General features: G+C 47.1%; 2 protein-coding genes across 8 annotated transcripts; one reads left to right on the forward strand and one right to left on the reverse strand.

The window, feature by feature from the left end:
* Positions 1–79: 79 nt before the first annotated feature.
* On the reverse strand, positions 80–10,237 carry samd4b (sterile alpha motif domain containing 4B). 3 transcript variants are annotated; one of them, XM_086164150.1, is made up of 14 exons: positions 9,891–10,236; positions 8,728–9,063; positions 8,550–8,634; positions 7,955–8,431; positions 7,553–7,795; positions 7,336–7,445; positions 6,956–7,042; positions 6,389–6,662; positions 6,184–6,269; positions 5,416–5,531; positions 4,987–5,185; positions 4,492–4,618; positions 3,808–3,891; positions 80–2,977 (listed from the first exon to the last, which is right to left on the reverse strand). In XM_086164150.1, exons 2-14 carry the CDS (start codon positions 8,743–8,745, stop codon positions 2,949–2,951), a joined length of 1,935 nt encoding a protein of 644 aa, XP_086020276.1. In that variant the 5' UTR covers positions 8,746–9,063; positions 9,891–10,236; the 3' UTR covers positions 80–2,948. The 3 variants fall into 3 exon arrangements, with proteins under 3 accessions (XP_086020276.1, XP_086020277.1, XP_086020275.1); XM_086164151.1 differs by having other exon boundaries at positions 8,550–8,650; positions 9,891–10,235; XM_086164149.1 differs by having other exon boundaries at positions 8,550–9,063; positions 9,891–10,237.
* A 1,319-nt stretch (positions 10,238–11,556) lies between these two features.
* On the forward strand, positions 11,557–14,669 carry gmfg (glia maturation factor, gamma). Of its 5 annotated transcripts, XR_015107460.1 has the most exons (9): positions 11,562–11,587; positions 12,447–12,532; positions 12,896–12,992; positions 13,077–13,126; positions 13,214–13,263; positions 13,369–13,451; positions 13,623–13,696; positions 14,003–14,267; positions 14,511–14,607. XR_015107460.1 is itself a non-coding variant. In XM_086164541.1 (8 exons), exons 2-8 carry the CDS (start codon positions 12,530–12,532, stop codon positions 14,135–14,137), a joined length of 489 nt encoding a protein of 162 aa, XP_086020667.1. In that variant the 5' UTR covers positions 11,557–11,587; positions 12,447–12,529; the 3' UTR covers positions 14,138–14,504. The 5 variants fall into 5 exon arrangements, 4 of the variants coding, with proteins under 4 accessions (XP_086020667.1, XP_086020664.1, XP_086020666.1 ...); XM_086164541.1 differs by lacking the exon at positions 14,511–14,607 and having other exon boundaries at positions 11,557–11,587; positions 14,006–14,504; XM_086164538.1 differs by lacking the exon at positions 14,511–14,607 and having other exon boundaries at positions 11,563–11,587; positions 14,003–14,504.
* Positions 14,670–14,785: the final 116 nt, after the last annotated feature.

Consider the following 14,785-nt stretch of genomic DNA (forward strand, 5'->3'; position numbering starts at 1 on the left):
TGCAGCCGTGACCCGGGCTCGGTGTGCAGTGAGCGGCTGCAAGCACTCAAAGGAAGGAGACAAGAAGAACGAACAGAAATTACGTTGCAAAAGAACTGAACCTCTTTATTTGGACTGTCATTGATCCGACGGATGCTGCACTTCAGACCATTCACACGAGTGACAGTTTAAAAAACAAAAAAAAAAAAAAGTAGAGCGTAAGCATGGGATGCACAGGTTTATTAAAATGTCAGAAAATGTCCGGGAGGTTTTTCAGAATTAAATATAAATTGTATAAGACTGAGATGCAATGTGGCCTAAAGCTGACGGCAATAATTATTCAAGCTTGGCAGGGACATTAATGATCTGAGGACACATTAGTAGTGAGTCTCCATGACTCTGTACCTCAAAGTTGACACTCGGTTTGTAAAAATACACCACGCTGACATTTTGAAGTGCATATCTCTCCCCGTTTCGTGCGTCGTTGGAATGTAAACACGGAGTAAACATCTTCCTTGGCCAGTTAGTCGTGTTGAGTTTACTCATCATTTGTGGCTCAGGTCAAGTTTTTGTCTTTCCCTGCTGCATCTCCATTTGTGCACAGCCACTTGCAGACGTCTGCATACGGTACCTGTGTGTTTGCAGTAAGAAGTAGGCTGCCAAGTTTTACAGGGAATACGAAAATAATAATCAGAGCCATGCGTAACATGACATAATTCATTTCTCTGTCTTTTGTTTTTTAAAGATAATGAGTGTCTTAAAATGTGTCAACGTGAACTCGTTGAGGTCCTTAGTGGGCAGGGATGCGATGCATTCAGTAAGTCAGATCTATCCGAGAGCCTGCTCTGAAGAAATCCATGACTAGAATACTACCCAAGATCATGAACTCAAACATATTAAGGGTGCTAGAGATGTGCAGATGAAGCACCACATCAACAGCTTATCAGGACATGACAGCTAATAGTTCAATCACAAGGCCAGGAAAGCTATTCTCTCATCACTGCATGACCAGGAAAACAAGGCTTGCCTTAGACATGCCCCCTTAAGGGTAAAAGCCGAAGGGGGACAAAAAAAAAAAAAAAAAAAAAAAACAAAACTTTCGACTTTCGAGACTCTGTTGGAGTCCGCAGACGAGGGGTAGAACGCCTTTCGTGTTTTCCGGCTCTACCCAGCCCACTCATGTGCCAGAAGGCTTCAGTTCTTTAATGTGTTACATAGTGAGACAAGAAATTCATCACAAACATGAATCGGGCGTTATCCCAGAGAGATGTAAACAGTGACATATAGGCAAATATAAACATACAACATTAGTTGCGAGATTTCTCCTGTCTAGCTTTCGGTGACGCTGGGCCCCATCAACCACCATGTCCTCTATCTACAACAGTGCTGTATTAGTGTGGCAAAACATGCGATTATAGAAAATAAGCATAAGTTATCAATATCAAGGGAGAGTAAAAAATACAATTGGAAAAGATATCTGTAAATAACCATCTTTACTGTACAGACCTCTTATGGCTCTGCTGAAATAAAATTTGAATGGTTATCCCTGCCTTATGATGCAACCCAAAGTGATCCAAAAGTTAAGACCATATTACACGTACATGCACCTCCGCTCTGTCACATTCAAAGACAGAGGCTGTAGAAGAGTTTTCTGATTCAACACTGATACCACATTATTATGTTGGGGTTCTGAGACTGAAGGACACTGAGACACAAACAAAATATGGACACCTTCAAGCACCTTGAAAAGTATGATTCATCAAATCGTCACATTGGCCGTGTGAGGAGGAGGAGGAGGAGGGTGAGGAAGAGGAGGAAGAGGAGGAGGAAAAGGAGGAGGGCACAGCGAGGGCGAGACGTGACTCTCGTAGAGCATTCGAGTGCGCATTGAAAAACACTCCATCCGCCTCACTTTTATCAATTCATTATCAAATTTGCTCTCGCGCAGTACAAACCTTGCCAGCCCTTATTCATCCCTCTGGGGATTATTCCTCGGCACAAAATGAGATTCATCATCATTTAAGTAGTAGGGCATGAAATAAGAGACAATTTGCAGCTGGCATAAATTCTTCTGCTTAAAAAAAATATACAGTTTTGTTGCGTTTCACAACAAGTCTCCTTCTCAAAAGAACAATCACAAAACCCTTCTCTTTGGCTTTGTAGAAGTTGAGAACAGTCACTTCTACGCTGACATTGTGTAATAACCAAAACAAATGCTATGCCTGCAGAGGAATAACAAGCTTATCTTCAGTTTGTGTGGTTTTTCGCTTTCCTGCCTTTTGCCAAGTGACTTCCCAAAGAGGACAAGAACCGGGGAAGCTTTTCAAACCTCGACCCGTCGCGAGCACCGCTCTCAGAATCACTCGCAGGTTCCAGGAAGCGCGTATTGGTGTCTAAATGACAACGGGTCTCAAAGCGGAACCTCTCGGCGAGCGTATCCTTGGGCCAATTGACGTTTAGTGCCTAATATGAACCAGAATTCAATAAAAGTGCCTTAATTGCGGCTGGACCTTTCAGAATGTACAAATTAAGTTGTGCAGGGGCTGTGTCTTTCACCGTGTTTTAGAAAGAAGCCTTGCTCCAAGGCAGGAGGAAAAAAACAAAAGAAAAAAAAAAAAAAAAAGAATAACTCATCGGGCAGAACCCCTTTGAGACAGCACCAATCCTGTTTTCTCTCACGGCAAACTGAGGCTCTGCGTGCAATGTCACAGTCCTGCAGGTGACAAGCAGCAGTTTGCACAGTTAGCCTTTTCTCTGTCCCGCAATATAATAATTATTTGTATTTCATTTTTTTAATAAACTTAACTGTATATAATAAAGTACAAAAATATTAGAGAACATATACACAGTTTTTTGTCAATATGTAGTGACTGCTTTGCCTGGTTTTCTTAAGCATACGTATATCTTTGTGCTGGGTGCCGAGCGACTGAACGGGCCCCCGCAGAGGGGTGTTCTTCCGGTCTTCCTTTTCATATCGTCGATGTCCGGTCTGTTCCATCTGGAGGAGAGATGGTGAGAAGAAATGTTTTCAATGCATTCCGTCATTTCACGTCCCACCCCGGACAAGTGGCACCTTCTGAAGTGCGAAGGGATTATTCATCGTGGGGGAGCGTCAAGATCTTTTCTCAAACATTCTAGGAAGCAACAGAACCTGAAATCAAAATTCTCCCCAATTGAGGTGACAGAGAAAGAAGGTCCACAACGTCGACCATTACTTTGCTCAAACAAGCACTGCATCACAATGTCAGCCGGCTACTATTCTCCCGGCTGTGTGTTTGCCAACGGCTTGCCCAGGCCTCCTTCACTTAGAAAGCAATACATCAATAAAATCGGCAAGTTTGTCAAAGACTGCGCCACCCCAGGAGGGAAGTGACCGAGAAGATATTTCGTTCATCTTTGAAACGATTCCCTTTCATTTCGGATGTGCATAGTAGAAAAAAAAACTAATTAAAAAAATCACAACTGATCTATTTACTAAAATATGACGGCAGCAGCAACAGTTTGGTTCGGGGCAAAACCGTGTCAATCGATGTGTGTGTGTGTGTGTGTGTCTAAGACCTATTCACGGTCAAACACTAGGAACTGGCGTGACCCTGTATGAAAATAAAACTCCTGCTGCACCTACATGATATAATCAGAGGGAGAATTACACGCATTCACATCTTTTATTTCACCCTCTGATCTGCACTAGACTCACACAGCCTCAATGGAATCCCGCTGATGGAAATCTGTGGTTGTGGCAGTGTCATTTAATCCCTGTAATAATATGTTGGTAGTTATGAGAGGATTTCCAGTCGCTAGCCTTGCTGAGCCGCTGACGGCACTTACCCCCCAAGGCATGCTCTGTCATACTGAGGCACAGTGACTCCAGCGTGGGGTTAATCTCCAGGTCAGCGCCTGGAACTTGGCATTCTGCGGAAAGGAAGAAAAGAGCGTCGGTCCGCGGGGAAATGCGAGAACTGTCACTGTAAGGGTCGCTGGTTTTTTTTTTTCCTTACAATCCTGTGCGCGAGAATTAATTTCCAAACGCAACGAGGGACGTGGCAGTAACTGAAGAGGAGAGCGGCCGAGTGTGCTGAAGAGCAGCTGTTTGAACTTCAAAGCGGGGGCTTGTTGGCATGACAACATTATTCAAATTAGGACAGGAGAAGTCAAACGTATATGAATTGGTAATAAATGATCCTCGGTCGTTTGAAAAGAGTCTTCAGCTGACCTACACCTTAATGCTGCTGGCAGGATCCCCATGTAATTACACATTTATTTTGGGTCCAACTCTCCAGCCAAAAGTGACATAATACACAATGCGGAGGATATTGTGCTGTTATTGTTGGTGAATTAGTTTGGCCACAATAACAGCACTGCCAGAGTTCCCCTGTATTAACAGACCTAGTAATTTTGGGAGAGGGAAATGAGGCAATGTCTGCCTTTGCGCTGTGACAGCCTGACATCTAGCCAGTGAAGAGCAGAAAGGGGGAGGGGGGGGGGGGGGGGGGGGACGACGACACACAATACCTTGCTGCTGAAACAGGAGCATGGTTTGCGGAGAAGTGTGCACAGGAAGAGAGTGGGTCCGCTGCACCGAGCTGCGACTTTGACTTGGCATGCTGTTACTGCCTCCGGGGTTGGCAAACCACAGGTTCTTTGTAAGGAAAGCACAAATTCCCATTACACACATGTCACTCGTCCAAGAAGGCCCAGCCAGTTCGCCTATCTCTCAGCGAAGTCACCGAGCGGAAACTCGATAATTCGCTAACGGTTACGACAAAGGCGCTGCCCTCGCACTTGGATGTGACCTATGATTCCTTGGTTACATTATAATCCTGTTTCCAGGAATCCCTCGGACTAAAAAGGAGGCCTCACATCGAGCGGTTTATGCTCCCGTTTGTTGTTCACTTTACCTTCAGTGAGGATGTCATCGTAAAAGAGATACTTGAAATAATGGCAATACTGACTTAGCAGTGTGTCATCCTGCCCTAACTAGTTTTTAATTGTAATTAGAATACTGACTTGTCTTCCCTGGCCTGCAAGCCCAGGACTAGCGAGCGTGTGGCGGGGAGACGCGCCCCCGATGCCGCCCGGACTTAGAAGGCCCATGCGTCCAGACGGGAGTCCGCGGGGGGTCATCTGGAACTGCCTCTGACCTCGCCGACCAACACCTCCGCTCACAGAGCCAGCTGTGGGGAGGGAGTTGGACCCATATGCCCAGCTGGGGTGTTGACAGAGAAAAATAATAATAATAATGATCAGAAGACATTGAGACTTCAGAGAAATGTCAACTGATGCGCTTACATGACTTGGGAGAGGAGGCGTGAGAGCAAAAGAAGAGGAGGGACAAACGAAAGCCAAACTAAGGCTGTTGAAATGAGCGCGGTGAAGGGCGCGCTCGTCGGGCGGGGCTCTCCGCGGCTGAAAAATGAAATGAGTAAGAGGGTTCACCCTTTTGGTCGATACACGGGCATGTCCAGCATGGCTTTCCGGGGGAACAGGCGAAGTAACTTCAGAACTTGCTGTTTCCAGGAGACCAGCCTTTTCTTGTGAGTTTCTGTGAACGCCTGACAGAAAGAGCATCACATTTTCAATGCGGGCGTCCCGAAACACTTGGAAATCCAGACACAGCCGCTCAATTAAGAAGTGGCTAGCACCCCGGTCGGAGCCGGACGCCTCCCGCTGTTTGACACTGAAAGGGGCTGAAAGGCAGGCAAGGTGCAAAGAGACGGGGGGAGTTGGAGTCACTTTGAGCGGTGCAGGACGTTTCTTAAACGCATGAATTCCGTCTCAAATGTGCACATCCAATTTGGTCCTACTCTGTTTATTATTGATGGTTTTGTCTCGGCTAACTCACGTATTTCCCTCAGAGGTGCGAACACTGTTTTAGCAGAGTGAACAAAAATGCGACCCGGACCACAGTCCCGGCGTCTCTTCTGACGTTGGGGCCTTTTGGCTGCCAAAAAATCTTCCTAACGCTGCAACACTTTGCAATGGCAAGGTCTGACCAACAGAGGGCGAGTTCTGAGACTGCTTTGAAACGATATACCCAAACTTCAACCTCAATCAATAAGAAACTCTTCTTATTTCAGCAAACACAGCTTTTCACATGCAAATCTGAGGTGAGCTTTAAGTACTTATGATTATGATAGACACCCGTTAGCTGACTTTCACTCTTTTATGCTCTTTTTTTTGTTTTAAGATTTCCAACTTTCTCACCTCATGTATCAGACACTTTTCTATGAGCTGAAGGTAACAGCTGATGTTCTCCTCGTCCGGCCGTGACACAAGCAGCTGGGTGCACACTGGGAGAAAAAAAAAAAAAAAGCGGTGGTTTTGAATATGTTTGCGATGAGAACACCAACCCTGATAATATTGAATAATACGAATCTAGCATTTACAACGCTGTATCATTTCAACTGACCTTTACCCATGACCCGGGTGAACTGCCCAGCAATGTCGCCATCTGAGACGGGTGTAGCAGAGGAGTCTCCGTCACAAGGCGGTGTGCTTTGGGGGTGGAAGCCCTCTGAGGCCGGCTCTTTATCCGCTCCTGATTTTGGGGCTTCGGCCGGGGAGGCGGCCCTGTCCTGGGGGGTCTGAGCTGCGCTGACTATGCAGTACGCCTTGATGGGTGTGACAATGATCTGCTGCAGCTCCTGGAGGGCATTACGAAGATTCCCTCCTTCTAAAATGTCCTGCAGAAGTTTGAAGAGGCTGGTGTCAGATTTTATATGAGCAATTAACCCTGTAAGGTGCATGAGCGTGCATGTGATTGGGCAACAAACACACCGTATGTGCAATTTCTATCACAGCCGATGAGTAAGAACAAGTCGAAAATTCACAAACAGGGAGGGAGGGGATTTCCACGTGCAACAAAATCAACGACACACGATCACTTTGTCTGCTCACAAACACTTTTAGCAGCACGATCAAAAAGGTAATCACACAAAACTCTGTTCTCCAGTACCACATATGAAACTCCAATGACCTTTTCTAGAGACTTGAGCACACTCTGTCTCTCCCGCAGTTTCTGGATACTTAAGGCGATCTTGTGCCGTGCTCCTTTGGTGACGTTCTAAATAGGAGAGAGATAACAACAAGAGGACGCGTAAAACAGAACGCTGAGTAATTTAAACCGTTACTGAATAATAAACCTAATCACCATCTGTTTGGTTTAGGCCCAGGGGTAGAGGCAAAATCACACAACATCTATGTATGAATGGCTCCACGAAACTGTGGGGTATGTCTTTTAATTTCATGCCTCATTGAGAGTTGAAGTATCATCACTTATGACAACTTCGATGTTTGATAAGGAGGGTGGAATAATCAACGCTGCGCATTGGTATACTCAAAAGAAGGGATTAAAACCTGAGACTCCAGGTGCTGCTCTGTGAGAATCATCATCTCCTCGTAGGTCATCTGGGAGAACAACGATGCATATTTATGAAGGCGAAGACTTTTCAACCAGGCAGGAACGTCTGGAACAAATAAACGACCAGGGGTTTAGGAGACAAATGTGCCGTCCGTGTACACCGGCTGGCGAAGCCAAACATCGTCTGGGCTCGGCCAGGGTACGAACTCTGACCTTTCATGCCGCTGCCGTCCTCCTGGAAAGTATTGCGTGTGGATCCCTGCTCTTCGGTCTGCTCGCTACCCGAGGAAGCCACACTGCTTTGAGGGGAGAGGGGTGCGTGATCCGTTGGAATGAAGTTTTGTCTGTTCCCTGCATCGTCCTGGCCGACCCACTCCGAGCCAAAAGCCTGGGGACTCGAGGGTATAACAGACATGGACTTCTTCAGAGGGCTGGGCTGCATCTGTCCATCCAGACCTGAGGAAACAGAAGAGAAAAAGAAAAAGGAAAAAAAAAAAAAAATCAGGTAGGAAAACAGGAAAAGGAAACAATAATAGTCAAAGCCAGAACATTCCCCACACGGGTCTCATATTGCCGTAACATGTTTTTCAGAAATGCGAAGAGTTGGAAAACAACCTGTGTTATTGCTGTTGATGGGAGAAGACAATCCGCCTGGAAAAGGCATGTGTCCATTCTGGCCCGCAGGACACGTGGTAGATGAGGGAGACTTGTCGTGCCAGGCGTGGCCGGGTTCCAGAGCCTCGGCCGAGCTGGGCCATTCGTCCGAGCCCTGGCGCGGGTGGTAGGGGCTGGAAGAGGCTCGGGACGAGGGGACGTAGCCGCTAGACAGGTGCTCCTCCAGGTGATTCAGCCACATGGCCAAAGATGTTCGGTCATCCAGAGTGGTGGCGGGGTGGATAAGTGCGTAGGACAGCAACTGTCGGCTCTCTTCCACGAACAAGCTGCTCTCGATGGTGTGACTCAACACCTTCTGCAGCAGCTTCATGTACTCACATTTGGCCTCGCTGTTGCGCGGTTGCAGCAAAGGCAGATGGGACAGCAGCAAGGACACTACTTTCTCCTTTGGCTCTTGGTGCCACTGGCTGACAATAGCTGGAGTCAAAAGCAAAATGGACAAACGACGGACTTGTCTCATGATAAAGGAAAAAACAACGGCTTTATCCACGCCGAATAAGTAACAAACAAACGCTCCAGGTAAATGTCCACCTACCCGCGTTATTGGCTTCGGCTTCTAGGATGTGGATCTCCGTGCAGTCTGCCAACCAGTGCTCAAGGCATATGTGAAGGAAGCGGGCCTGGGTGCGGGACACCCTTTTCAGGAGGGACAATAGCGCCACCGTCTGTTCACACTCGTTCCAGCCCTTGAACCAATCTGTGAGGATGCCTACCTGGTCTCGGAACATCATGGCGTGTCTCCTCGGTCGGGAGAAACGGAATGCGGGATTATGAAGAGGGTACGCGAAAGAACGCTTCTCTGACAGAGATCGGTCTTGCCCCGCACAGCGGGGTTATATTCGAGACAGTCCGGGGGTTCCCACAGAGAAAACCGGGAGGCCCTCACATGGTTCAGGTGCGGAACAAACTGCGGACAGGCTTGGCGTGGGAGTAAACGGGAAGATATCTTGGTGCGGTGAGCCTGGGACTGAGCGTCAAATGGCGATCGTAATAACGCAAAGAGGAAACGCTTGTTTTCACTCTTGCATTTTCGGGATCACATCGGTGGCCTGTCAGAACCAGCAGACAGAGAGAAGAGGGAGAGGTGCATCATCAGGTCAATGAACTTTAAAAGCGAACTGTGACATTTAAACACATAGTTCGTCATTACCCGCCTAGATCGCCAACATGATGTAAACCACGCTTACGTTGCTAAACAAGTATGTAGACACCCATCCTGCAGGTGAACCTGAGCGCTACGACCGAAGACAAACCTTACTGCCATGAGTAGTCATAGCAAGTCATTCACAAAAATCTGAACAAACGTTGAAGGGAGTGGACTCTAACTTCTGGGCAGAAGTCACACCTCGAAAAGCTGCGATTCAACAGACAAAATACTCTGTTGCTTTGTGTTTCCACCGGGATGAGGGCAAAACACACACAGAATACATTAGCTTATTAGTTACGGAGGAAAACTAATGGCAAAGCCAACCAGCAAACAGCGAAAGTGGCGTTCATGTCAAACTCCTGCCCCGGCGAACGGTGGCACCTGTAACGTTAAGCTATCTCTTGGATTCAAGAACAAACCCGAGCTCTGGTTTGTTTTTGGTGAAGTTTTTAAAACATGACAATACACACTAGACACTAGTATAACATTGCAGCATGTCCAGTTAGCTTAGTCGGCCTACCCGGTGATGGGGGATTCAGGATTTGCATTGTTTTTCGTTGACGCTGTTGCTATCGCCCCCCCCCCCCCCCCCTTTCCCCGCTTCATATTCACTCTCCGGGGTGTAAACAGGGCCGTTTTACTCGACAGGAGGCACCGGCGACACAACTACGTGAACTAATCTAAGTAAACATTTTTGCAACGGTCGGAATCAAAGTATTAGTTGTTTACCTTTGTCAGTTGTCAATGTTTAGCAAGCTAGGCTAAAGTGCTAATGCATAGCTAGCTCGGTGGTAACGGAGGGAGCGCTAAGCGCTAGCTTCTTAGCTAGCAAGTTTTGCTAATATGTGCAGTGTCGCTGCTTAGCTGAGAGGAGCGTCGATCCCGGTCCCAAACACGGGGCTCCTCACGGGCGTCCCTCCACCGCCGCGGCCGCCCGGAGCTCCAGACGCACCATGTCGCTGCTCGTGTGTACAAAAAAATGCTTATTGCAATACAGAAAAAATAGAGAGTGAACGCCAGGAGAAATCTACTTCGATTTTGAGTTGGCGTAAGACGTGAGCGCTACGTCACACGTCTGGACGGGACGTAATGTGTCAGACCCGCGGCGGGGTGGAGGGAGACCCCGGCCCCGCCCGGAGCACCGGAGACCCGCAGCCCCGGAGCCCACTGACCCGGAGACCCGGGGACCCAGAGCCCCGGACCCGGAGCCCGCTGACCAGGAGACCCGGAGCTCCGGAGGGTGTGGACATGGAACTGTTCAACTTTATCATAAAAGCGAGGAAACAACAACCAGACGACTCACACTTTTGTCCTCACAGCTCACAATCTATCATAATCTCCTATAATCTGTGATAATCTATCACAATCGATAACTCACTTAGATTTATTGATTGTTTTCCTTTAGGGGCGATCACATGGGGACTGAGGGGAGGGAAAACCAAACAAAGAAAACCTTTTAAGTAAACCTCATAGTTGGAGAATTTTATGGAGATAGATAGATAGATAGATAGATAGATAGATAGATAGATAGATAGATAGATAGATAGATAGATAGATAGATGTAGGTGTGTGTTTGTGTATGTTTGTCACATTCTACAAATAAGGGCCATCGTTCTTTAAAGTTTTTTAGAAAAGTGGACCATATGTTGAATAAGTGTTGATTTAGACCAAAAAAAGGCAATTATTTGAAGAATGTGACGATACATACGTTCTGAGGCTGGAGTTTCAGAGGGCGGCTCCCTCTGACGAAAACAGCTATTTATAACCCAAGTCCAGTGGATTTTACAAAACTAGGGTATATAAACATTTGACGGGAATCATTTTATGAGAGAGATTTCAAGTTCAGATCTTCAGGTCCCCCGGTGGACTCTCAGTCCCCCCAGTCCCCCCAGTCCCTCAGCCTGTGTTTGGTGGAGAACATACGGTTGTCAGAAACCTAAGGAAATGGATAACAGAGAAGGGATGGGATGGGGCAGGGTGGTGACACTGGACTGATCATGTGACCTTCTCGCGGACGAGGACTATTATGACAAAACAGGGGATTACTACAGGATTAGTATTTACTGCAGTAAAGAAGTACAAGTGGGTTTTTTTGGCAACAACTCCAATCCTTATGTTTGAGAAAGTGATGACAAGTCTGTCTCTGGTTTCCTTATTTCACATTAACGTAACTTTTTTTTGGCTTTATCTGGGAAAGTTTGCTGTTCGGGGCCCCGAATTCATCACTCTACCATTACTAGCCAAAACACTGATCCAGCCCACATGTGATTTTTTTTTTGTCTGCCCAATTGATTCGTCAGTTAACCCAATCGGCCAGTCGTTTCAAAACCAGAGATAGGTTTCCTCGTTGCAGGTGTGCCAGGAGTAATCTAGGAAACGCCTGTGTTCCAGAAGAAGAGGTTCAGGCTGTATAATCACTGTTAAAGGTGAGTCAGCGACTGAATCTATAGAACAGGAAACTATTAAAACATTGCTCAGAGAAACATTGTGTCTGCCTCCGGTCACAGACTGAGGTGTGGCCAGCAGAGGACTGCTGTTTGCATTTCAGCCAGTAGGTAGCAGTGTGGTACCAGCTCTGCAAAAAACAAACGTCTCAGTTTGGACTCCTTGATGTTGGAGGGGTTGTGCTGACTGGAAGCTCAGTGTGTTTGCACCCAGGGCTTCTCAAAATCCACACTCTGCCATTTTCCAGCCAAAGAACCGCCAGTCAGTCGCTAAATATTCCGATTAATATCACGTGAAAGTCCTCGCAGAACCACAGCAACCTGCTTTATTTGTCTATTTTCTCGTGCACGACATGCTGATCTTGGTCTGGACGTGACCAAGGTGAGAAGATGAGAAGGCGCACGGCCCAAAACGTTAAAACAAGCACATATTATGAGTAACATTTACATGTTGTTTTTTTCTGCAACTTTTGTCAAACACAATGTTGCGTGAAATATGAGAGGTCAAATAAAAACTGAAAATGTTATTACAGCATCAGCTGATACACTGCGAGGGTTGGCAGCTGACATGTGTGACTTGGAGTCAGGGGGATGGTAACAGGAAGTGAAATTAACCCGTGCCAATGCTCAAAAGGCCATACAACATAATTAAACCGTGAAGATTAATTAATAATTATCGCACCTCCTCCGTCATAGTAACACAAACAGATCGTTTTCTTTCCTCACATACGGTTATAATGTTATGTGAAACACTTGGGTTGCACCTCGGCATGAAAGGCATGGCTGAGAACAGGAAGCCTCAGAATCTTGTCTTTTGTCATCCTTCCCCTCTTCATCTGAGGGCGGTTCTTGACAGACCAACTGTAGCCGTCAGTCTGCTGCGAGCCGGCGCTGCCCCGACAACCGCAGAGACATCCTCCAAAAATGGTAGGTGCCGCTCCGCTGCTGTGTGGAGTTTGCGCGTCGTTGTTTGTCATTTCAATTGTACTTGAATCCGCAGAGCCGATTCTTCTGTGCGGAGGTGTTTTTACATTTCTTCATTTGGGCTTTTGACGCCTCCGTACCTCAACCATCCCCCACGAAGCTCCGCACAGGAAGCGGCATTTTCGCATGTTGCAGAAGAGCACTTACATCCTGCCCTAAATATGTCGAACGCCTATCATGAATGTTTAATGCATCCATGCAAGATGGATAGCAGCCTGTGTGTGAACATGAAGCTGGCCTCCTATCGGACCGCTTCGGGTCTATTTTTGTGCTCCGGTGATGTTTTCTCCTCCTTCCCATCCGCAGTCCGGCTCTTTGGTTGTGTGCGATCTGGATGAAAGTCTCCGAGCTAAATTTAAAGAGTTCAGATTTCGAAAACAGACCAACAACGCCGCTCTGCTGTGTAAGTATCACACGCGTGTAAATATCCGATCTCTACGTGTCTGAGGTCAAACGCATGCTAAGAATCACGATTCTAATTTCTCAGTAAAAATTGACATGAAGCGCAAGCTCGTCATCCTGGAGGAGGAATACGAGGCAAGTGAAATGTAACGGCTTTCAAAGATCTATCTATTTGTTGAACTTCTAAGCATTTCACTCAGAGATCATCACTTTGTCTTTAAGGACATCTCATTGGACGATTTGAGGGAGGAACTTCCCGAGCGGCAACCCAGATATCCAAAAACACAAAGGTCAAAATGGATCCCGCGGGGTCGGGAAATGTTTCGTTTTGATGGAAAGCCACCACGTTTGTCTGAAACTCCTTGACGTCCGCGCACATACATCGTCTACAGCTACAAGCACAGCCACGCAGACGGACGGGTGTCCTACCCTCTGTGTTTCATCTTCTTAAGTCCAATGGGTGAGTAACCGTCTTCCGCGTCTACGAACTTATACCACTCGGTCATTTACGCAAATAGTTGAAACTACCAAATGCATTCCCCCGCCTGAGGATATCCATTCCACTCGAGGACTGTTTGTTTTGAACATTTTGCAAAGAACAATCTAAAAACGCACTTTTTCCAATCCAAAGGGTGTAAGCCGGAGCAGCAGATGATGTACGCAGGCAGCAAGACCCAGTTGGTCCAGGCCGCAGGCCTCACCAAGGTAATTACCGCCAAATCAACATCTAAATTTCAAACTCCAGTTTTTTACCACGCCGTCTGCCGGGGAGCATCTAAAAATGAGATTGGGGGTTTGGAAATCATTTTTCTTTTGCAATTCTTATAATTGCTCAAGTTTGGCTGAAACGGCACCGTCAGTCACAACCGTATTTGAATTGACTAGCCATTCGCCGCAGGTGTTCATATTCCTCTCCCATCAATGGTGATAACTCGAGCACTTCCCTTTTCTGAAACCGCCTCCATTTCCGCCCGTCCGCTACTTTGGTTGATGAACGGCGGCGTTGAACAGCAGACCCCGTCTCTGACCAAGGAGCCGGGTCACGGCCGATCACTGGAGGACCAGCATGGTTGTATTTTGCCAACTGCAATTTTCAAACCAGAAAGACTGGCTCTGAGAGGACAAGCAGGAGATCCCACGTGCTGATGAAGACCTCCGACCAGCTGGGCTACTGGCTTATTTACACACTGCCGTCCCAACTGGTTTTCATGGACAGTAAAGAAGAAGAAGGTCACGCCCCCTGTGGCCTCCGGCCCCCTCCTGGAAACATCTGCAGGTGCAGCTTCAACACCATCAGGCCACACCGCCTTCTTACGCTTCCATCTGTGACCGAACACAGACATTCTCATCATTATCTGGTATCTTTCTACACTTGGGGATCCTCATTAAACCGAGTATGCCGCTGTTAACTTCTGTTTAACAAATGACTCTTTAGTTTGGGGAGGTACTGAAGAGGGCGTTCTGAGCAACGATTCCAGACTCAATCCAGTATAATCGTGCGCCTTCTTCTGCGTCGCAGGTCTTTGAAACGAGAAACGCAGAGGACCTGTCCGAGGACTGGCTGAAGAGTCAGCTTGCCATTTTCCGCTGAAGTCACATCTGGCGACACCGCAGTCATTGACCCTTTGTCAAATTTTTACTGTGTACGTTACAGCTAATAAAGAAGTTCCTGTTTAGAAACGAGGCTAACTGTGCAAGTAAATATTATTTGGTGCATCAAGGCCTTCTTGGAAGGCAACGTGGCGATCAGGATCTGGTCTCTGCGGTCACGGAGAGGCTGATGCAGCAGCAAAT

Source organism: Fistularia commersonii, chromosome 18 (assembly GCF_037954325.1).
Source record: "Fistularia commersonii isolate RoL2024-O1a breed Wild chromosome 18, RoL_Fcom_v1.0, whole genome shotgun sequence".
NCBI classification, from domain to species: Eukaryota; Metazoa; Chordata; class Actinopteri; order Syngnathiformes; family Fistulariidae; genus Fistularia; species Fistularia commersonii.